Source organism: Mauremys reevesii, linkage group 9 (assembly GCF_016161935.1).
Source record: "Mauremys reevesii isolate NIE-2019 linkage group 9, ASM1616193v1, whole genome shotgun sequence".
NCBI lineage: Eukaryota > Metazoa > Chordata > Testudines > Geoemydidae > Mauremys > Mauremys reevesii.
Genome location: NC_052631.1, coordinates 21,089,844 through 21,112,557, shown reverse-complemented (window position 1 = coordinate 21,112,557; position 22,714 = coordinate 21,089,844). Strand labels below are relative to the sequence as shown.

Here is a 22,714-nt window from a genome sequence, read left to right as displayed (position 1 = left end):
CTACCCTGGCGGGTGGGGAGCAAGGGGCGGTGGACTTTTTTTCCCCCTCCCTTTCTTTTCCCTTCCCCCCACCCCTTCGGGGGAGCGAAAGGCGGCGGCGGCTTCTTTTCCCACTTCTTTAATCTGCAGTCCCGCGGGGTGGGGCGACTGTCCGACTGCCGTTCCGTACCACCGCCAATGTAGCTGGTCCTTCCCGAGGACGGAGCGGCACGCCTCACGCATGGAGAAGAGTGGTGTGATTCTGTTCCTCGGGGCGGCGACCCACCAACACCAGCAGTATTATATCTACCGAATCATGGGTGGGGGTCCATTGCAACCTATGGGAGAGAGCAAATTCCCCGTTGTATCCTTATGGACCTGTGGGGACCCATTCATCAGATACCAATCACTGGAGGAGAGGCACAGTAACAAGTTTGTGATACAGTCTCTTGAAAATTTCAGAGGCCTGATTTTAATCGGTCTGTAGACTAGGGTCTTCTTTGTGATTGTATTTTCAACTACTTCTGACAGTTATACCCTAGGGAAACCCCTACAGACTCAGACCAAGGGGCTATGGGGGACTTTAGAATGACTCCTTGCTTCCAAAACAATTCTGAGGGAAATGCGCAACACAGTCACTCGTCGCTGACATCTGTTATTGCCCTCACATTGAGTCTTTTCCAAATGGGGGAATCTTCTTGGTTTTTATTTTTTTTCCCCTATCGCAATGAGACTCACACTTAGCAGCAGGTCCGTAAGTGTTGCTTTTAAGAAACACCTTTGATTTTACTTTTTCTGTGCGGTGGGTTTGGACATAAATACTTATTAGATGATCAGGGAGTAACTGGGGTAAATGATTCATGCTTGGCAAGATGATTCAGATTGAGATGCGAGGGAACTCGGATTTAAAAGCTGATGATAAATAGTTATATTGTAAATGACTCTTAAATCTGTTTTCAGTATTTTTGTATGATTAACTACCCTACTCAATTTGAATTAACGTTATAAAAAATCCTATAGGACTTAGTCTTTTTTTTTTTAAACAGCCACGGGGGAACGGGCATAGACTCAAATTGCCTTAAAACGAATTCTCCCTCTATCTTCCACACCCCCACCCCTATCCCAACCCCCATTGTCCCAAATGAAGGACTCTTGTGGGTTGGGGCTGTAGGTAGGTCTGAAAATGTCAAATGTTTGGCACGGATTGTAAGATGACTTTCCAACCACGTCAGGTTTTTTTTATCTTGTGAGAAGTATACTTTCGTGTCTGTTTTTCTCCAAACTAAATTCACCACTTGCTGTGATAAAGTAATTTAGACTTTTTGAGAATATTTTACTAGTTCAGGCTTCTTGCTTTTCATCTTTCTCCTGAGCTGCTTTCTATTCTTGCTTTTTTGGCAATTGCCTTTATGTGCCAAGTGTGGACTTTTGTACTGTTTTTCCCCCCCCCTCCTTGATCAAGCATTAACATCAAATCTACTGCTGATACTTAATTTGCTTTTTCTTTGGTGTGCTATCTTTAAGTGTTGAGCATTGACAATAGTGAGCATTTAGCTAAATTTTTGGGAAACCGTTCAGCTTAATGTCCTTTGGACTAGAGACTTACTTTCCACTCTATAGAATTTGAGTATTATTAGATTGGACTACTGAAAATACTTAGGTGTGTGTATATATAAAAGTGTTTCTTCAAGTACATATCTGCTTCAGTTTATTACTGAAATGACACTTGCCAGCAACATCATAATTATTCTTTATCTGAATATGGATGATATGTTTTAATGCTGCCACATCAGAATGTATGATGGGTTTCAATAGATGGATGTCCTCTACTGATATGTAAAAGCCAGGGGGATAAAGCTACCGATTTAAGGGACTTCAAAATATGGTGACTAAAGGCTGAGTTTTAGTTTGGTTGAAATCCTGATCCTATCTTCGAAATTCATATGGATTTCACTTATTATTAGTCATTTTGGATACACATGCACAGTTATAGCCCTTAATGGGTGATACGCCCAGCACTTGGGTCATGGGGTTTTTCTTGTTTGTGTTAGCGAAGGAGACAATCCCTTGGGTAGTTTGATTGCTTGGAATCGGAGGGAAACAGCCAACAGAAATCATGCCAAGCAAGAGGACCAAAACCTCCACTGCAGCCCGTCAAAAAGGCAAAGAGCCCTTGGAGGAATCCACCAGTGATATGGAAGTGGAAAAAGAAGCTGACAAATGCATCAGTGAAGCATCTCAGCAAGGTAAGTGTTTGTTATGATCCCGATGTACCAAGCATGTAAATTTAGTGGTATGTCTTCATGATAGTATCTTGTTGAACTTAAGGCCACCCCAGTTCAGATTCAACTTCTATCTAGGAAGGGATACTGTAATTTTTTATTTTGACAAGTTGAATTTAAATCTGATTTTAAAATTGCAAATATGGTTTTGAAAGAGTTAAAGCATTTGCATCGGTATTTTAGTTTAGGTAAAAATGCTGTTGGTAGGCAATGTTTCTTCCAACTAAGCATAGATTTCATATTCTTGCTATGTTGTCTAGTACTTCTGATTGTGGTAGCAGGATTATTTTAGCTACAGATGCATCCCGCAGTATGGGATTTCTTGGGCTGGAATAAGTGGCAGTGACTTGAAATTCTTAAAATAAATGACTTTTAGGCAATTACTCGTTACGTATTAAACTTGTGTTAGAGTTGATTTTCTGCTGGAAACATCTGTAGAAAACTGTTTTTAGGTAGCCCTGTATGTGATGTTATTAAAGTAAGATGTTTGATAAATGGTTAATATGTGGAAAGTGATGTCAGAGTTATCTACTTAAAGAAAAAGTTGCTTTTAACAGTTGAAAAGCTGTTTTACTTAAAACTATAATTGAAATCCAAGGGGCCAGTTTGTTTTCGTAACAAACTTCCTGCCTTTCAGGAGTAAGTTGTGCTGTCATTTACAGTTTTTCAGGGCATTGTTCAGCCATCCGAAATCTCCTCCTCCTTACAGTGTGTGTGAGCATGCCTGAAATGTGGCTGTCCAGTTATTAATTAGAAAGTCTTTGCCCATTTGTACGGATTTGTAGGCTTTTTAAATGTAACTATTGTAATTTCACACTGCCTTGCAAAGTGTTAGAATAAGCATTATGTAATGAAACAGTAACCCCACTAGTGAACGGATGGGACATCTTAAGTGTCTACTTTCTAAAAGATTAGCTCCTTGGAAGAAAGGTGCTTTAACTCCAGTTATGTTCAGTTTTAATAATTTAAAGTGAAAGTATAGATTCCTAGTTTGTATAGAAGCAAATTTTTGTACTTTTTCTGCTTGAACTAAGCTTTTAGAAGGTCTCTCAAGTCATTGAGCCATTAGGTTTTGTTTTTTTTTAATTTTGGATGTTTTTAGCAGCCTCGGATGGGGTACTTGATGATCGAAGTTTAGAAGAGATTTTGAGTAGCATCTCTCCTCCCCCACCTCCAGCAATGACCAATGAAGCTGGAGCTCCTCGCCTCATGATAACTCATATTGTAAACCAGAACTTCAAATCCTACGCAGGGGAACAAATTCTGGGACCTTTTCATAAGGTATTTTTCTATTTTAAGTACCTTCTAAACCGAAGTAAATTTTTGTTGTGTCTCTAGTACTCCTTACAGTACTGTGAGCACAACTTATCAGCAAATACCTTCATTTTATATATTTATAGTGGAAGAGTGAGAATTACTTTAATTTTATTTAAAGGACAATAGATTACTTGTAGTCAAAGTGTAAGTTTTTGATACTGTACCATGTTTGAAATAGAAGTAAACTACAACTTAAGCATTTATTGTCTTTACTTTATTTCATTTACTTAACAACGTTTAGGGGTTAAGTCACAAATACAAGAAAATTATGTGTTGAATTATGAACTTGTTTCTTTATAAACCATGCTTACTGGGTACAATATAGCTTTCTGACTTTACAGAATAAAACGTAGACATCTGTGCTAACCAGAGGTGTATTTTGAATAGGTTGTACTCTTTTATTCTCCTCCCCCACTCACCCCCCCACCCCAGGGCAGTAAAAACTAAGCTTCCCAATAGTCTGCAATTTCCTGCATTAGAAATAACAGTATTTTCAGCTGTCCACAAATGAAGTAGATGAAACAAATTGGCTAGTTTCTATTGTAAATTTGAATATTGTTTCTTTCTGTTATGCAGCGTTTTTCTTGTATTATTGGACCAAATGGCAGTGGAAAATCCAATGTCATTGATTCAATGCTTTTTGTATTTGGGTATCGGGCACAAAAAATCAGATCCAAAAAACTTTCTGTGCTGATCCATAATTCTGACGAACACAAGAACATCCAGAGTTGTACTGTGGAAGTTCACTTTCAAAAGATTGTTGACAAGGTACGTATTCTTCTGTTTAAAGAAAAAATATGCTGAGGCTTTTTTTTTTTTTTTTTTAAAGGATTTTAGAATTTAACATTTTACTGTCTGTCTTAATGTTGAACTATCTTAGGATGAAAATCTTGCCCATGTGATTGGTTTACCTTTTATGAAGTAGAATACTTCAAACTAACTGGCTGAAAAAGTACACAACTTCAAGGAGATTTGTTTGTTTGTAGTGCTTAATTTCCACTTTGAGTAGACATAACTTTTCATTAGAACTTCTGGATGACTAGTGTTTGGTAATACATTATTTTAAAGTTGTTTAGAAATACTAAACCTTATTCTACTGTCAAGTCACATGAGAAATGTTTTTATTTATATATCTATATTTATAATACACGCACACACACATTAGGGTTGTGTGCAACTGATTTCATTGATACTTTTTATAAGTCTAAAATCAGATACACAATGTGTTCTAAATTGTAACGTGCATTATGCAGATTTATTTTTTTTTAAGATTTGAGGATTAAAAACTGAGTATTTTTATACTTTTCAGCCTTAGATATTTTCTACTTCAATATCAACTTACAATAGCTTAAAGTTGAAGTTTTTATGGTGTATATACACACCATTTATATCACAGTACATTGTTTAAATTGATAATCACAAGACTTTCACCTAAAAAGACTAAACATTTTCTGAAATATTAGGGTTAAGATGTCAGTGACCTTCATTTTAACTGAAATAGAAAAATTAAAAATTTAAAACATCTATTTTGCTTTCCACTTTACTTAGTGCAAACTTTTATGTTGTATTATTGATTTATTGTTACTTACAGCTTGAGGGAAATTTTTACTTAAAGGATTCTAATATTTTTTTCAATAAATTCAAAGTTGCTCAAATATTGACTTAATTGTCCAAGAAATGTTGTTTGGGATAATTTTGTGCATGCAACTGAAGAAATAAAAAAGGGGAAGTATACTTGCTTTCTGATGTAAATTATAAAAAGCTTATTGAAAGTCAAAAGATTTTAGTTAATTGCCTAAATTACATATTCTGGTAACGGTATTGTAAAAACAGACTCTTCATGCATTTTAGTTGAAGCACTGTCTGCATTAAACTATATCTAAATACAAATAAAAATTTGACTTGTATTTCTATATTAGCCTGTCCAATAATTAAATTTATTGTGGCTTTCATTTGTACCTGCATAATACCTCAAAGCTAATTTCATCAAGCAAAACAACTTCTGAATGGATTTGATATTAAAGGTGATTGAATCTGGGGGGGGCTATTCCATTAAAGTAGTAGACCACTTTCTTAAATTTTAGAACTACTGCGTTTCTTTAAAACTTCCTCTGTAAAAATAAAATTGGGTGTCAGTTTTGTTGTATCTGTTGCTTTCAGGTAAAGCAAAGATCTCATGACTAGCTACTAAAACACATATATAAATTTGTTCAATGTGTCCATTTTTAATGTGTCATTTTTTGTATCTTCTATTTGTACAATGGCTTCAGAGGCACTTAGCTAAAGTAACAACTCTTCCTTAGCCCTGCAAAAAAAAAAAAAAGGACTTTAAATTATTCAAAAATAAGACAGCACTTTATGTTAAAATACTCAAGGCATCCTAATATAAAGATTAAAAGAAGAAGTAGCCTCTTTGAATTTGAACAGGTTTTTTTCTTTTTGATATGCATGGAGAGTGTAGCAAGAAAAAAAATCTGTCATTAGATGCTAAACAGAGACTATGGTGTTTTAAAGCAGTAGCTGGGGTGAGAGGAGGGAGAGGCATAAAATTAAGGCCCACTCAGTTTAAACTTGTATAGAGTGCCTCTATGCTGTTTTCAAGGCTGTTTTTGGAAGCAAAAACATTGCATGTTTAGTGAGGTGTGCATGCTCTAAGATTTATTATACACTTCAATAGAACTGGGAACCAGGGTACAGTTGCCTTGTAAAAGCCTGAACATGAGGGTATAACTGCACTTAACAGTGAAATCTGAAGTAAGCTGTGACTTTATACTAACAATTGTTTTTCTGGTTTTGTTTTTTCCTCAAAACAGGAAGGGGATGATTATGAAGTCATTCCCAACAGCAATTTCTGTGTATCTAGAACTGCCTACAGAGATAATTCTTCTGTCTACCACATCAGTGGGAAGAAGAAAACATTCAAAGATGTTGGTATTCTGCTTCGAAGCCATGGAATTGACCTGGATCATAATAGATTTTTAATTTTACAGGTAAGTCTGATTAGTTCTGAGTCTAAAAATATAACTTTTCTTAAACTCCTAACAAAGTACATTTGTCTAGGTACTCTGAGTCTTGTATTTGAGGCCTTAAAGTACTCTAGCAGCACATCATGGTTTGCATGCTCTATCAAAAATGCGAATCATTATTTGCTGCTTTGGAAATTTAAGGAAGAGAAACAGTTGAAGATTCTTCTAGTCCAAAGGTTTGTACTGCTGAGTGTGTTCCTGAAATTTGGATGAATAGAAGAATTGCTATACTTGTTCCGCCCTAGCAGCACGTAAATATTGGTGTAGTAAAGTAAATCTTAAACCCCAATATTATTGTGCTGCTTAAGCGTGGCAGAGATTCAGCAACTTGTTTATCCTTTAGATAAGATGCATCAATACCGAGTCAACTCAAATGTGAAATAATTAGAGATTTGTCTACATAGTGTTTTATGACATTGAAATGTTTTTACTTCAATAGTACTCACATATTGAAATTAGATCGCATATATAGACTGAAAGCAACACAATCCTATCATCACATTAAGCATGCTATTCTTCATGCTTGTTTGACAACTGCAGAAGATGGAGTTTTTAAAAATACACTTTTAAAGTATTTGGATACATAAATCAGCCTTGCACAATTAAGTAATTAAAGCTCACAGCAAACCTCATTCAAGCTTCTAAAAAATGTGAGTGTTTTTGTTTTGTTTTTTTACGAGCGAATTTGGCATTACTGTAACTTATTTCCACTTCCTGGTTCAAAGGTGAAGGGGCTGTTGTCCTGCATTCACCATTTGAGACAAAGCCTGCAAAAAAGCATCCAGGGCTTCCTAACTTAAAAATAATTGGGCTTCCTGCAGCTCCTATTGGCCAGGAACAGTGAACCGCAGCCACTGGGGGGAGGGGGCGTTCCTGCAGACGGTCAATGTAAACAAAATGTCTCACAGCCCACCAGCAGATTACCCTGATGGGCCGCATGCCAAAGGTTGCTGACCCCTGGTGTAAGGTGTTTTCTCCAGTACTTGGATGAAGGTGGGGAAATATCTGGGAAAGAATCCTGCCAAGCATAGTTCTTTTTAATGTAGGTGGCTTTCCTTCCATTCCTCTTTCCCACCCCCACCCAAAAAACCCAACCCTCCATCAAATATTTTTATATATATGTATATATTTTCAGAATTAGTGAAAACTCACCTATTATAGTAGTCCACTGGACTACCAAATAAAGTTATTAGAGGGGAGCTACCACGTATGAGTCCCACTGTTTTCATCTGATGATGGGAAAGGGACTGACTGTTGTGTAACCAGCATTAGGGCAGGGTGGTGGGTCTTTCTTCCCTGCTCCTCCTCCTCCTCCTGGCCTTGTGTGGGCAAAGTACTATTGTTAACTGTGCAGAGGAAGATGTACCAGATTTCTATGCAAATAGTCTCTCAACAAAGCAAGTCCATTTCCCTGTGCAAATGTCTGTAGAGCTCTGCTTCAAATAGATTCTGATGATTAGTTGACTCAAAGGGCATGTGAACTGATAACTGCCAATGGGGGAACATGACAGTCTTGAATATTTGAGGGCTGGGGATTATCGCTAAAAATATTTTATTTAAAATATGGCTCTCCACATGATTAAGCATTTAAAGTATGTTCTGTAATTTAAGAATCAATAAATAACATTTCTGCTTAAGTGTTGCTACTTTTCTGTTATAACTGTTTTTTCAGATTTAAATGAACTTTTTTTTAGTCCAATTTTAAGTGAATACCTCAAATCCTGACCTGCTAAATATTGTGCTCATTCTGAGGAGAGGGCCCAATTCAATTTTTAATTAAGGGGTCTGGGCCAGTGTGTAAATTTAGGATATATACAACTGTCTTCATTGATAATGGTGAAAGTTAAACTGTGGATTGAGAAGTTTGTATAAAGATGAAAGGCAGAATATAACCTACTTATAGTAATTTAAACTTTTTGTTATTCAGTACCTAATTACTGGATTCAGTATCCCTCAGTACAAAAAATACCTACCTTTTGGACTACCTCTATTTCTACTTAGTTTTCTTCTTTCTCTTTTTCCTAATAGATTTAGGTGCCCAACTTTAGGCACCTAAATTTTAAAATTTTTAGTCAAACTAAATGGAACTGAATTAGTATGGTTCTCTCTATCAGGTCCACTTAGTATTGTTTGCTCTTCTGAACACACTTGAAGCACAACCTCTAAAATAGCCTCTCTGCCTACAGTCTTCAAAGAACCCTGTTTTGTTTTGGTTTTTTTGGCTGAGGGGGAGGGCAGCAGGAGCAGTACCATTTACAACAAAGAACCCTTGTCAAAAAGGTTACTCAGGTATTACACCCTCTAATAGGATCTAGAAGCTTTGTTGCACAAATTATTCTCCTAAAACTGGACTTGACAAATATATTTTGGTTTTAAACCTTTGAAAACTATTTAAAGACTGGCTTCAGTTAAAATGGAAAATTAGCAACCTTTAAGTAGGGGAAAATGTTACTTAAAACTTCAGCACCACATACTTTAGGTTTTTAATAAAGTTAACTGCTATAAAATATTAGGAATTTTGAGGTAAACACTTAAAATTGTCCAGATGTACCTTTCAGATGTTCCACAGGCTATCTAAAACTATAATACAAAAATGAAATTTGTCATTGTAAAGCTTGTAATAAAAGTATACCATATCGTAGAAAAGTCCAGCATCTTGCTGTTGGGTTTAAGATAATGTGATTTTAAAATTTTACTGAAATTGTGATGTAAAATGGTTATCTGTAAACAGCAGCAAATAAAACTAAGATTTTTTTAAAACTTTGCTTATAATGATAATGCTATGAATTTATATGTAGAACAAGAATTGAGTTAATTTGTATTTATGGGCTCAATGTTCTGGCTACAATATACTAAACTCATGGAGGAGGTGGCTGTACTTCTTGTTGCTCAACAGTGGCTCCTCCAGACAGTGATTAGCATTAAGCTCGAAGGGCCATCTTGTTTACTTCATTTTTGCTGGAATGATGGTGGATGTGACTAAAAGGAATACTAACTAAAAGGGAAGGACTTCTAGAGATCTGTCAAGATCATAGACTTCCCAGGGATAGGCAAAGACACTTGAATGTGATCAGCAAATAAGGGGGGGGAGAGAGTATTAAGATTACAATTCTGCTAAATGTCTCCAAGATGACAGAGGCAGTTCAGTACACAATTAACTTCAATCTCCTTTAAAGAAGAGTGGGAAAATCCAGCCCTACAGTAGATAGCTGGCTCCTATTCAGTTACTTTCCAGAATAATCTTAATTTCTGCTAAATTGTTAAAGTATTAAAACTGTGAGATTTTCAATATATTTTCTCTGAGGTAGATTGAAAGTTATGTGCTGAACATATCCTCTTATGCTGATTATTTCAAATATACAATTCTGATCTTGATAGGTTTTTAATTCTAATATTTTCAGGTAACTTTTAAGCAATTTTAAAGAAAAAATATAGTCTCTGTAGATCTAACTGATTGGAACAACATTCTGCAGTGTACTAATAAATTTTTAGCCAATGGCAATGTATTTTCGTCTTATGACTTAAGACTGCTGCCAGCAAAAGTTTAATATATTAAAATCTCCTTTCACCTGTTGGCCCATGGAAATATTTTAGGAATCGCTCTTTTTAGTGGGTTGGGAGACTTAGTGGTTGGGGAGCAATTTGCTTTCCAATAAGGAAGCAGGTTTGTTTGTATGGTTTTTTTTTTCCTCCACTTTTAGAAGACGTTTGTGAGCAGTGGCTAGGATTAATTTTACAAAATGTCTTTATTGCATTTGTTTTAATCCATATGAAAATTCAATTCTTATATGTAAAATGCTCATAAGCAATATATAGATTTATTCAAGTGAATACTAAAAGTAGTTTATGCTACTGCTGTGTTAGTGTTATACTTCATGCTGAATTGAACCCAGTGCAGTGGGATATGATGATTGGTGCCTCTTTTATACTTCCAGTATTCTAAAACCTAATGTTTAGAGGTCACTAAATTTTTCATTAGACTTCCATGTCAGACAAAACATTTCTCAAAAAAAAAAAAAAAACCACTCAAAAAACCAACCACTTTATGGTTTGAGAAATCTGACTTTTTGAAGATTAATACACATACTTATTGTATATTGTCAGATTTGAAGGCTAAGGTTCTAAAATAATTCTGTTATATTCAGGGAATGTCATCTGATACTTTTTATTGTATTTGTTCAGAATCTGACTTTGCAGATCATAAAATCTTCATTTGCTTACAGTGTTACTCTTTGTAATTAGCAAACTTGTGGAACACTGGAAAAGTGAGTGTTTTGTGAGTTATTTCAGTGTGTCTTATTAAACATGGGTGTGGGCAGACTGTACACTTTGCGACTCATCTAGCTATTCATTAGGACAATAATGGAGAAGGATTAGTGTATTTAAATTGTTTTCTGTGGAAAAAAATTATGAATTATACAGTCAAATGTTGCATTTTCTTGAGATTGTCAGTCTCTGGCTTGGATTCCAAAACTAAAGACTGTGAGTGTAAGTCTAACTTAAGGAATCATATTTAGCACAGAGCTGAACAGGATGTTCTTGAGAGAGCTTCCAAAACTACAGTCAAAATATGTGTAAATAACAATTTAGCAAAGATAACTTTTAAGTTGGACCACTATTTCATTATGAACACATAATTATCCTATACAAAGTACAGCTATTAGTGTAACAGGCTAATTCTGAATTTCTCAGCTTTGGGCAAATTAAGGTGTAATTGAAAATTTCCTATACGTGTGCATCTATCAAACATTTAGATTAAAATTCTCAAAATGTGTATCTAAGATACTTACAGGACTTATTGATTATTTTTCTCAACCCACACCCAGTAATGCTTAATTTTCTGGGGAATGTACTGGCAGAAATTATAAGGATAGTTTCACCAAGTGAATTTTTCTTATTTGGAATATATGGAGAAATTGCAGGCTAGAAAATGAGACCTAACTGCAAGAAAGAAACCCCTACAAGTATTATTTTCCCAGTCCCGTCCTGTTGTTAATAGACTTGTAGGGGTTTAAACTCAGAGCAATGAGAGCTATGTGAGAGACTCCTTTGCAAGAGTGGAGGGGAGAATAAGGTAGCATTACTTATCAGGGTGCATAATATGGGGCCTGAAAATTCTGTGGAATTAAGTTTCTTGATTAGAGCATTTTTGCTTGAAAAAACATCTGTTGAAAATGTGAGGGTTGAACAGTGGAGGTCAAGTGTGGCTGCCATTATAAAATTCCATTTTGAAAAAAGCATATCCAGTATTTACACTTCTAGCATTAATGATTTTTCTCTCTTCCTTCACCTCGTCCTTTCACTCCCTACCCTCGCTTAAAAACTGACATCAGTTACGTAGAAGAAGCAAAGAAATGGAAGGCATTTCTTGCTAGCACAATCAACACCATAGTGGAAGAACAACTACAAATGGGAGGGGAGATGAGAATACAACAAGTGTGCAAACTATTATTTGGTAGACATTAATGGTTTGCAGCTCGGGCCGGTGGGGCGGGTGAGGCGGAGGCTATATCAGATGAAAGTGTTGTCTCAATCTATTTATAGGGAGATAAAAAATGGAATTAGATGAACAATCTAGTATGATGTCTCTGTAGGTGGCCAGTGTTGGATTCAGGAATTGAAAATTACACTGGCTTGAGACTTTGCCTGGACCAGTAAAAGTCCATTTGTAAGATAGGATTCATGTCTGGTCCAGCATCTTGTGACCTGCCAATTCTCATTACCTTCTTGCCTCTTTCACTTCAGTCCTAACGTAACTTGTATTGGCTGTTGCAAAAAAAGCTGAAACCAAGACTAGTAGTTACATCATCTAAGGCTTTATTTCAATTTAGATCTACAATTTTAGGCTTTTAAAGCATTTATGTATGCAGTACTCCTAGCTCTAGTGAGTCTCAAAATGGCAGATGCTAAAATCAGGCCAGAATGGAAATTGAGAGATGGAAAGACATGGAATTATGACTGGAATTGCCTGACTCAAGTATGAGTGTCACCAAACTTGTTTTTAATAAAACCTGCTCTTTTACAAAGTCCAAATATTAAAATACTTCTGCAAAATATAAACTCTGTCTCTCAAATGTGGTTTCTTCTCCCAGCAATTCTAAGGGGTCACTAGAGTTTCCTTCTGCTGTTGACTACATGAGCAATTCCTGTCTCTATACTTAAGAGGAGCTACAAGGGGGAAAAAGTAAGTCATGAGGGTTCAATTATGTGAAATACCCATTCAATCAATAACTCCTCTTGCCGTGCATGAAATGCCTTAATGAAGCAGATGGATATAAATTTGAGGATTAATATCCCTCATCCTAACCATGACTCTACTGTGCTTGATACTCCAAGGGAGATGTACCACTATAGGCTCTGCCTGTAAATAGGCAGTTTTGTCTAACCTTCCATATTAACATTCTCATACAAGAACTGAAAGGGAAGCTACTCTTTTTTGATCAACCAAATCAAAGTCATTTTTCCTTTATAGGGCTGCTGGAGTCTCATACCTTAGTCCCTGCGCTGGGCGGTTTTCATTTTTTATATTAAGCAGACCTTTTCCTTTTATTTAAAAAAAAAAAATTAAATTTAAAAAAAATCATTACACCTACCATATGATGATGTAAACCCATCATATATATATGCAAGAAAATAATTACTTAATTCACTCATAGAGAGTTAGCATTGTTACTGGCAATTATGAAAGTACTGGTTACAATGCCTTAGTTAAATTTGAGTGTTGCGCTTAAGGGAGAATGTCAGCCTGTTTGTTGCATATGAAGAAAAACATATTGGCCTAAATACCTTCAGGGAATCTGGACCATTATCCCTAAATTTACAGCATTTACTCCAAATACAAAAATACGTCTTAGTTTGAGTTAAAATTAATTATAAATAGATTATTTAAGAACTGTAGTGCTTGTCGGACCATTTTTGTCCTGAATTATCTTATTGCTAACACACTCGTCACGTTTTCATATAGTTAATGCATTAAAGTCTTGTGCATAGACTATACTAAAGAAATTAGGTGCAATTAAGCTAAGTTCATTATGATTGTAGACTAGTAGATGGAGCCGGGTCAATAGCTCAATTTATTAAATGCAATCACTGTAATAGAGGTAGTTCTCTCAGTCATCTTTCTCCTAATCTAATTTACATTTTGCAGTAAATTTCTTATATAACTTTAACAAAACAGAGTAATTGCCAAGTAGAAAACTACCCATTGGAGTTAAATTGAGAATACATATCCCCAACTTTACGGGTTTAAAAAAAAAAACAAATACAGTGTAGGTATACCAAAACCAGGCATTACAAACTCAGGACATTGAGAATTAAGATTAAACTAAAAATATTCAAACATAGTGAACTATGGGAATGTGAAAACAAAAAACTAACTGTGGGGACTTTGTCAGGCTTTTAGGTTGTCCAGTTGGTGTATCCTCACATCCTGGACCCACATTTCCTACTGAAAGAAATGTAAAAATGTAACATTTTGTTAATACTTAAAGCTATTTAATATTTTTAAACTAAACAATAAAACATCACAACTATCAAAGTGAAATCAAACAAATTAGACTAATTTATTAAAATCCATCAACTGAATACCAAAAGTAATCAATCCTTATACCAATTTTAAGAAGGTGGCTGTTTGGTCATATTCTTTCATTGTGATTTATAATCAAAGTCAATCATATGTATGTTTAAGTAGCTTAATACCAAAACCAAATTATCTAATATCTGGGCCACACCCTCTGAGTCAATTATAAAGCTTCCTCAGAATCCCATGATGCAGTGGTACTAACCCTTTCTTCCCATTTCTTCTCCCTTGGCCTACAGAAAAAAAAATTATAAAAACAGGCTTTAACAGAATACTTGATGAGCATAAATTTGAAAATACTTGTTTGCCAGAAGTTACAGATGACTATTTTGTCTCAACACTTTTAAACACGAAACACGCTCTAAAATAATTTTGAGATAATATTTAGGACTGTTTAAATGTGGGGTATATTTCTTATAGGTGTCATCCCCATGTGAACTTTGTGGGTGCTCATAGTGCATGTATGCAAGCATCCGCACTTCCACATCCTAAAAATAACTAGGTTGAGACAGTTAAACTAACAAAATAAAAATTTTGGGGTCAAAAATAAAAAATGAGGTACTTTTGATGATAAGAATTTAAAGCTCTTCAGTTTTTGCAATATTCTGGACTCTGAGTAGGCACTCGAACTTCAATCAAGGAATCGGGCTGTGGTAGTTTGCTAGCTCAGTGCTTCCCTGCATCTGAAGAAGATCCAATAGTGAGAGAGACTAGTCAGAGACTAGAGTAGCCTTTATGTTAATGTCATGCCTTTTCCCCAAGGTGATGAATTTTGAAGATTCTGGACTGTCCATCGTCCAGAATGGTGAGGCTTCTGTGCCTTAGTTTCAATTCTTATGTATTTCAAACTTCGCTTATTCTGCAAATCTGGTTTGAATTAGACTATCTTTTAGGAAGCATCAGTTTGGGAAAGTTCCATTTGAATCAGCAATTTTTAAAATATTAAGTGTTTTACTTATTACAAAGACTAAGTCTATGACGTATTAAAAAAACAATTCAGATTACATGAGACCACTTTCGAGACATCTGGCAAGGTCTTTGCCAGGTGAAGAGGTCTTTGACATTGTCATCACTTCACAAAATAAAAATAGCTGACTGGGGGGGGAAAAAAAAACCCGTTGCAATGACTATTCACTCAACAGTCATCCATTAGCAAAATTAAAAATAAGTTCAAACTTTTGTTCAGTTTCATCAACTCTAGTTTCTATGAAGAAACTAGCTATCTTATAGTCAACTTTTTTATTCTGGAACTCTTATCAATCAAAGAGCTTATCTTCTGGAATCTTCATCTTGATGAAGAAAAGTTGTTTTAAAGCCTATCAAAATGAGATCCACTTAACATATAAATTTAAGTTTTATATAAGCTCTGTATTGTCACATAAATAAGGTCGGAGGATTAGATTTTTATTGGTAAATGTTAGCAAAGGTCTTTCACCACATACACACTGCTGATGGGAAAATATTTCCATCGATGATCAAAATTTATAGATATGCAAAATAAGATGTGGTTTGAGAACTTGTTTAAGGAAATATACAATGTATATTTTGACGTGTTATGATGACAGTTTGTGTTTTAATGGTTATGAAGCTTAAACTTCTCAAATCTCAACACCAGTCGTTAAATTGTCTGACATCCTCCATAATTTCCCACAACTGTGAAAATTTAAATAGATAAATAATGCTTAAAACTAAACATCGGTATTCATTATAATGATCTAAAATCTAATTCTTCCAAGCCTACATATAAGCGTTTTCTTCCACAGGAATATGCAGTTAAAGCACTCAGACAGCCTTAACCTTGCTCCATTAATAATATTATGCAATAACAACATGACTACAGTTTCAAGGCATTTAGTGTTTGTGGTTCCTGATTTAATAAAACTGGCTTTTAGGATCAGTTTTCATTTATGTTCCCTCATGTCAGCACTCCAGGGCAGAGTTATGGTTCTTTGGGTGCCTTAACTGTACATTTCCATACTTAGATTTTTGGATTTTTATTTTTTTTTTAAACCTAAACTCTGAACTTCCTGGATTTGTAATAGTTACTTTTAGGCATAATCTTGTAATTCTCTTTTTAACCTTTAAATCACTGATTTATATTGAAATTTAGCTTTTTTTGCCTGGTATAATGTGGAAGAAACTCTTGTAGTTCTGTTTCCACATAACCTCCTCTTCATGGCAGTTGTAACTGTCTCCATTGAAACAGGAACTCCTGCCATCCTCCTTCAGGATTAGCACTTTTATGGCCCCATAGAGAAATTGGCTTAAAAAGAATACATAAGTACTCCTGCATTCAGTTTCTAGCAAATATGATTTCTTACAATCCAGTATTTACAAAATTAATGGAGAGACTCTTCAATAAAGCTATAGTCTCTGTCTACCGCTATGTAGCCATATTACATTGTTGGTAACTCTCCATGCTTCTGATTAAAAATACAAAGTTGTGGGTTTTTTTAATCTGTTAATTTCTTTATTACAACTAAACGTTGGGTGTACACTGCATGACTGTTCTCCTTTAATCACCAGCATGTATGACTTTTTGCAAAGATGTTGGTAGCCATAGTAGTCTTTTGAATAGTCCCCTAATAGTGTGTGGACACTGGTGCCATTATTTCTTTGAAAAACACCACTTCCCCATTTGACCCCATCATACCTGGATACATTTTAAATTTTAATGTTAAAAAGACAAAATTAGATGACTGACATCAAACTCAGGCTGCTATAAGCAGATACATAATCCACTTCATTAGGAAAAATCTATGTAGGCAGTGTTTATACTGTCTCAAAAGTCTACAGCCTGGACTCTGTGAGAGGAAGCGGGAAAGCAAATTTGAGCCAAGGGCCTGCCCCTAGCTTAAATCTTTGAACTGTAAGCAAGGTCACAAACTTTTAAAGGTTCACTTGGACAGTTTTTCAAGTAGCTAGCACCCAGACCCATTTAGGGTTTTAAATATCAATAGGTATAACTTTTTGAATTACACTCTGAATTTAAATGAGCCATAGCAAGCTTTGGATCCTTTGTGTAATATGTTTCTGTGGTAGGCCTCCATATTCTACACAACATGCAGCTATTATTTTGGGGGGGGGGCAGTGCTATGTGCTGCATATTATAGCAATGCAGTCTGGGGGTAAAAGGCAAAATGTATGTACTGGCAAGGTCCAGATCAGTTACAATTGTCACTATTCCCACTATTTAAACCTTTTTTCTATGCTTTGATTATCATTTGCCTTGATCATTATAACTTCCATCACTCCAAATGCCACAGCTCCAAATACTTGTTCATAAGCCAAATGTTTTTAGTAAAAAAGGGAAGCACCAGAGAAGGGGGTCGGCTTACGAATGGGTATAGAGAGGGAGAGGTGGGACATAGCTCCTCCCCACAACAGAGGGAGCAAGGAGAGTCAGCACAGCCAGCAGAGACAGAGGGGAAGAGCTGGGGCCAGAGTCTCTCCGCTTCTGGCAACGCTGCTCTCCCCCCAGCCTCCAAAGCAGCTGCAGCTCCAGGGCCGGCAGGCTGCAGCCTGGCCACTTGGCCCCACCCCACAGAGCAGGCTGTGGCCACGCCGCCCGGCCTGCCAGAGCACACTGCAGCAGTGCTGCCCGACCCAGCCCGCTGGGACATGCTGCGGCTGCACTGCCAGGCCCGCTGGAGCTCGCAGCAGCAGTGCTGCCCAACGCAGCCCGCTGGGACATGCTGCGGCTGCACTGCCAGGCCTGCTGGAGCTCACAGCAGCTGCGCTGCCCAGCCTGCCGGAGCAGCTCCAGCCAGGTCAGACACATCCTCCCCTGGCCCTCCCCAGATAAGGTGGGAAGGGATGGGATGGGGAGAGTGTGGGGGGCCCGGGCTAGGGGTGGGGTCGTGTGGGGTGGTCACAGGGGTTACTCCCCTGACTCCCCTCCCCCCCAAAAAACCCCACCAGTTGCTGTCCCGGCCCATCAGGCTAAGCAGCTGGCACGCCGGGACACTTTGTTTACTTAGGTTTACCTCTGTGCCTGCAGACGCTTAAGATAAACAAACCATCTCAGCCCCCCAGCGGCTTGTCCTGATGGTCTGGGAGCCAAAGTTTGCTGACCTCTGAATTTTAGGGTCGTCTTATGAACAGGTTATAAAAAGTTTCCATTTTTACGTATCCGTCTTGGGGAGGTCGGCTTATAAACGAGCTGGCTTATAATCAAGTATATACGGTAATCATCCTCTTCAGCAACATCAAACTAGAGCATCACCTGACCACCAGTGTTCCCTCTAATTTTTTACATTCATGTGCAGAATAAATTGTGTACCAATATGGAGAGGATGTGTGACACATCACCTTCATATTGGTGCACATAACAAAATTCATGTGGGGTTGGGGCTGAGAGGTTCAGACTGTGGGAGGGGGCTCAGGGCTGGGGCAGAGGGTTGGGTGCAAGGTATGAGGGCTCCAGCTAGGGGTGAAGACTCTGGGGTGGGGGTGGGGATGAGGGGTTTACGATGCAGGCTGTCCTGTGACTGTCGTGGGGAGAGAGAACTTCCCCCCAGCCTTTTGCCGCAGCAGCTTGGGGCAGGGGGAGAGGCACCTCTCCCTGGCTGCGGCAGCTCTAGCGGGCCTGGGCTGGGCCAAGGGAGAGGCTCCTCTCCGCCAGCCACAGCGGGTCCACACTGGGGCCAGCAGATGGGAAGGGGGCGGGCGGAATTGCCTCTCCCTACCACAGTCCTGAGTCCCTGCACTGGGCTTAATAGGTAGCTGCACAGCCATGCAGCTTAGAGGCAACTTAGCTAACGACTTGCTTTATCTGAAGAAACTGGCATTCTGGTTCTTTCTAGATCAAACTCTATCTCCTCATCCTTGATTCTAAGTCTTTGCACATCATTTTGTCCCTACCTATATCTCTGTTCTCACTTCCTTCTAATCCCCCTCTACCCCGTCCCCACAATTTTGTTTGCTTCTTTCTCCCAATCCTGTTGCCCTGCTGTTTCCTTTCTTTCACTTTCTCCTGCTATTGGCTTTGAGCCTTCTGTAATGCTTTCCCTCCTCTACATGTGAAACAGTTTGACAGCCGAACAACTTTCTTCCTTTAAACCCGTTTCTGTCTTGAACCTTCCTATATTCTTCTCAGAGTTAAATTCCCTTAATCTCACTTTTCAAATGTATTGTCTAGTGTCTTTTTTTGGTTTTTCTTGTTCTCCTTAGATAGTAAGCAGGGAAAGCATCTCATGTTTGTGAAGCACCATATAAACTTCAGTATCATAAGTTATTGAATAATTATCCTGCCAAACACAGATTGGAAGTGCTTTCCCCATTCTAACAGTACCTAAGACTCCAGAGGCAATAGAGTGTCCCAGAGGTTGCTCCTAAATTATACACCTTATTTGTACAATGGGAAAACCTGCTATTCTCTGTTTTCCACCAATCAATAAATATCACCATTATCTTATCCAGATTAAGAATGATCCAGTTTGTACTCATGCGAACTCCTACCTTGGCCAATCACTATGAAGACAAAGATACCACACATACAAAATGATTAAGAAACATTGAACTGAATGTAATCCATGTACTGATAGTACATGAATATAAATTTCCTCTCATTTCCCTCAACTTCACATGAAGGAGCAATAGAACGATAATGACTTCTGTATGAAAGTTTAGGGTCAAGTAGTTAACTTGCCACTGCACTCTGGGTTCTTTAAAAGGTGAGCTACCCTGAATAGTTCAATTTGTGTCCCTGCAGTTGAGTTGTCAACTCCTCAACAGTGCATCAAAGGCTGCTATTTGGGAGTTCTGTATTATCTGCAATTCGGATTTTTTTTAATCAATAGAAATAAATCATGAGAATACATCACTTCAGATTGAAATAAAACACTTATTTCAAATGGAAATCTTACAAATGTATGGAGTAATTTCAAATTTAAGCAGAAAGCAACAGGGGTTAGCTTTCTAAGAGACTTTAACCCATTATTCCAAAGCCTTGTGTGAGGCTCAGATGAAATAAGGCAGAGGTTTGTATAACTCCTTTTGTCTGACTTTGGAAGTACATTTGAGGCATCACAAGAGATTTGAAAATAGTGAAATTAACATGTATTCCTTATTCTAGAATACTTTGGAATGTCAGAATATGGTAGGATCCCATACACAATTTAAGATCTCATCTTAAGGTGAGTGTACTTAAGGAATGCAGAGTGTACAGTTAGGGATTAATTTAGTTGGACATTTGGTGGCGATATCACACCTAATACCTACAATGAAAGAATATTAATTTTTAAAAAACTTTCTCCGTTTCCTGAATCTAAAACTGCTAGCTACAGATGCATTGCTAAAGAATGTGTCTACAGGTTTTAATGTGCTTCTCCTAGCTTTCTTATTCCTAAAATTAGAGCTTGTCTTTCTGATCCTGTCAAACACACCTCTAAACTCCATAGTATTCAAACATGATGAAGACTGGACTTGATTGCCTAATACTGAGGGTATAGCTATACTGTAGTTAGACACCTGCAGCTGGTCTGTGCCAGCTCGCCCAAGCTAAGGGGCTGTTTGATTGTGGTGTAGATGTTTGGGTTTGGTCTGGTGCTAGGCTCTAGGACCGCATGAGGTGGGAGGGGCTCAAGGCTCAGGCTACAAAGTCCAAGAGCCCAAGGTCAAGGCTGAGCTCCGATGTCTACACTGCAATCAAACAGTCCCTTAGCCCAAGTCAGCTGGCATGGGCCAGCTGTGTCTGAAGTTACCCAGATCAGGTTTGACATTGAGATATGTCACCCTGGTAAAGCAAGACTTGGAATAGACTCTATTATTCTGCTAATATGTTTTACAACTTGTAAACTATACTCCAAAATTTGGCTGAAAATAAAACACTCATTCCTGTTTATTCAGTAATGGTAATATCAAAGTCACCATCTCAGAGTGCCCCTTGTGGTGTCGCCCCTGCAAATGCCTCACCCTCAGCTTTCCCTTCTCTGAGTGCCTCAAAAATTCTCTCAAACACTTTGGCAAAGAACACCCATGTCACAGGGTAACTTACTAACATGGAGACCTCTAATCACAAAATAAATAAAGCATACCATAATTCAAAGGGTTCTGGCCCCACTGCTTTCTGTGACTCCCGGACTCATCAGTCTGTTTTCCTTCAGAATGGAAGACTCTGAGGCTTACCTGAAGAGTCACTTACTAGACTTCAAATGGCCCAAACAAAGGACCAACACAATGTCTGATCGCCTTGAGCTTATTGAAAGTACCATATTTCTCCTGGGTTTTCTCCCAGTTTTCTGCCCCTTCTACAGGACAGTGGCAACAGGAACACACCCATAGGTCTTCTGGTTCCAGAGTTTCTAACACCCAGGCCTCTCCCTGCTTCTATTCCTGCCTCTCCCTTCCTGCCTCCAAAGCCTCATTATATATAAATTTCCTGATCCCAGGTGCTACCCTGCCCCCTAATCAGACTTAGAGTGCACCTGTTCAATCAGAGAAGGACTGAGACCCTCTTCCTTAAAGGAAGAACTTTCACACTGGAATTCCTTTGCTATGGTCTTGCCTGTGAGTTTTTGGCTTCAAATATGCTAATAAGGATGTTGTATTCTAAGCTATTGTGATTTGCTTCTGCTCTCTGGTGAGTTTGATCCTTAATCAGCATCAGCAGATCTTTTTATAGGAAGGATTTTTAAAAGCATGGATACCAGTAGACTTTGAAATATCCATTTACCCAGCTCAGGAAAATCTACAGAATATAAGCTCTTGCTTTTAAAAACTTTTTTTTCTAGCCCTTACGTCTTCAAAGATAACCCTATGCTCATGACTGGAAAGTAAAGCGGTAAAGTGACGTCTTGGTGTGGTGATGTTGGCAAGGAGCTTCGTCCCCAAGTAAGAGGAGCCTGCTGCTGGCGTGGCAGTACATTGAAGGCTGTCTTCACCACCATTGGTCTTCAGGTTGCCTAGGGCCTTCCTTTGGAGACTGCTGCTCCCCGTTTTGGGCTGAGGGAGCAACAGTCTCAGAGGAAAACACCAGCCACTCCAGGAGAGCTCTATGTAGGAGACCTTAGTCCATCCCGTGCTTTGCTGCACATTGGGCTACCTACATTTACCATCCTTGCCTGTCAACTGCCCTTCTCTCCAAATCTTCCCATTTCATGTTGAGGTGCTTGATGATGTTCAGAACTGTTCGTTTCCATGTTATTTGCAGTCTTCCTCTTTTTCTTGTGTTTTCTGGCTTCCATTCAGGGTGGTATTTTGTAAGCGTTCTTTTTCCATTCTCGGCACATGTCCCAGCCACTGATGGGCTGTCTACTCGGCACGTGTCCCAGCTACTACTACTTTAGTAGATTATTTGTGAGAGGTGCCTTGTCCAGTAATTTTACAGACTTACTCATTCGTCTTTCTATCTCTGTTATTCCCAATGTTCTTCTCAGACACTTGTGATGAAATGCATCCAGCTTTTGCGTATCTTTCTTGGTAAATCTTGCTTTGTACACATTCAGTTTTGTCTTCAGGGAGATGTTTTTGATTTGCCAGATGTTTTTGAGTCTTCCAAATGCAGTGTTTGCCTTCCCCATTCTTCTTAT

The 22,714-nt window shown here is 37.9% G+C and overlaps 2 protein-coding genes and 1 long non-coding RNA gene across 11 annotated transcripts in view; 1 reads left to right on the top strand and 2 right to left on the bottom strand.

Annotated features, from left to right (window-relative positions):
- IFT80 (intraflagellar transport 80) overlaps positions 1–245 on the bottom strand; it is a 168,043-nt gene extending 167,798 nt beyond the window's left edge. The window contains exon 1 of the mRNA XM_039489312.1: positions 170–245. The gene's annotated coding sequence lies outside the window, so the exon portion shown is untranslated. The remainder of the gene's footprint in view (positions 1–169) is intronic.
- SMC4 (structural maintenance of chromosomes 4) overlaps positions 1–22,714 on the top strand; it is a 126,630-nt gene that overhangs the window by 513 nt on the left and 103,403 nt on the right. For 2 of the 7 annotated variants that reach the window (XM_039489302.1, XM_039489301.1), the window contains exons 2-5: positions 2,031–2,225; positions 3,364–3,542; positions 4,155–4,346; positions 6,392–6,568. In XM_039489302.1, coding sequence (XP_039345236.1) covers positions 2,096–2,225; positions 3,364–3,542; positions 4,155–4,346; positions 6,392–6,568 — 678 coding nt within the window. In that variant the 5' untranslated portion in view covers positions 2,031–2,095. Of the gene's footprint in view, positions 1–206; positions 344–1,995; positions 2,226–3,363; positions 3,543–4,154; positions 4,347–6,391; positions 6,569–22,714 lie in introns of those variants that run through there. The other 5 variants (XM_039489304.1, XM_039489306.1, XM_039489303.1 and 2 more) reach the window with 5 other exon arrangements.
- Positions 5,783–22,714, bottom strand: part of LOC120372311 — a 77,079-nt gene continuing 60,147 nt past the window's right edge. The window contains exons 4-5 of one of the 3 annotated variants that reach the window (XR_005584849.1): positions 13,982–14,051; positions 5,783–5,883 (exon numbers count right to left, since the gene is read on the bottom strand). This is a non-coding gene — a long non-coding RNA (uncharacterized LOC120372311). Of the gene's footprint in view, positions 5,884–13,510; positions 14,052–22,714 lie in introns of those variants that run through there. The other 2 variants (XR_005584848.1, XR_005584847.1) reach the window with 2 other exon arrangements.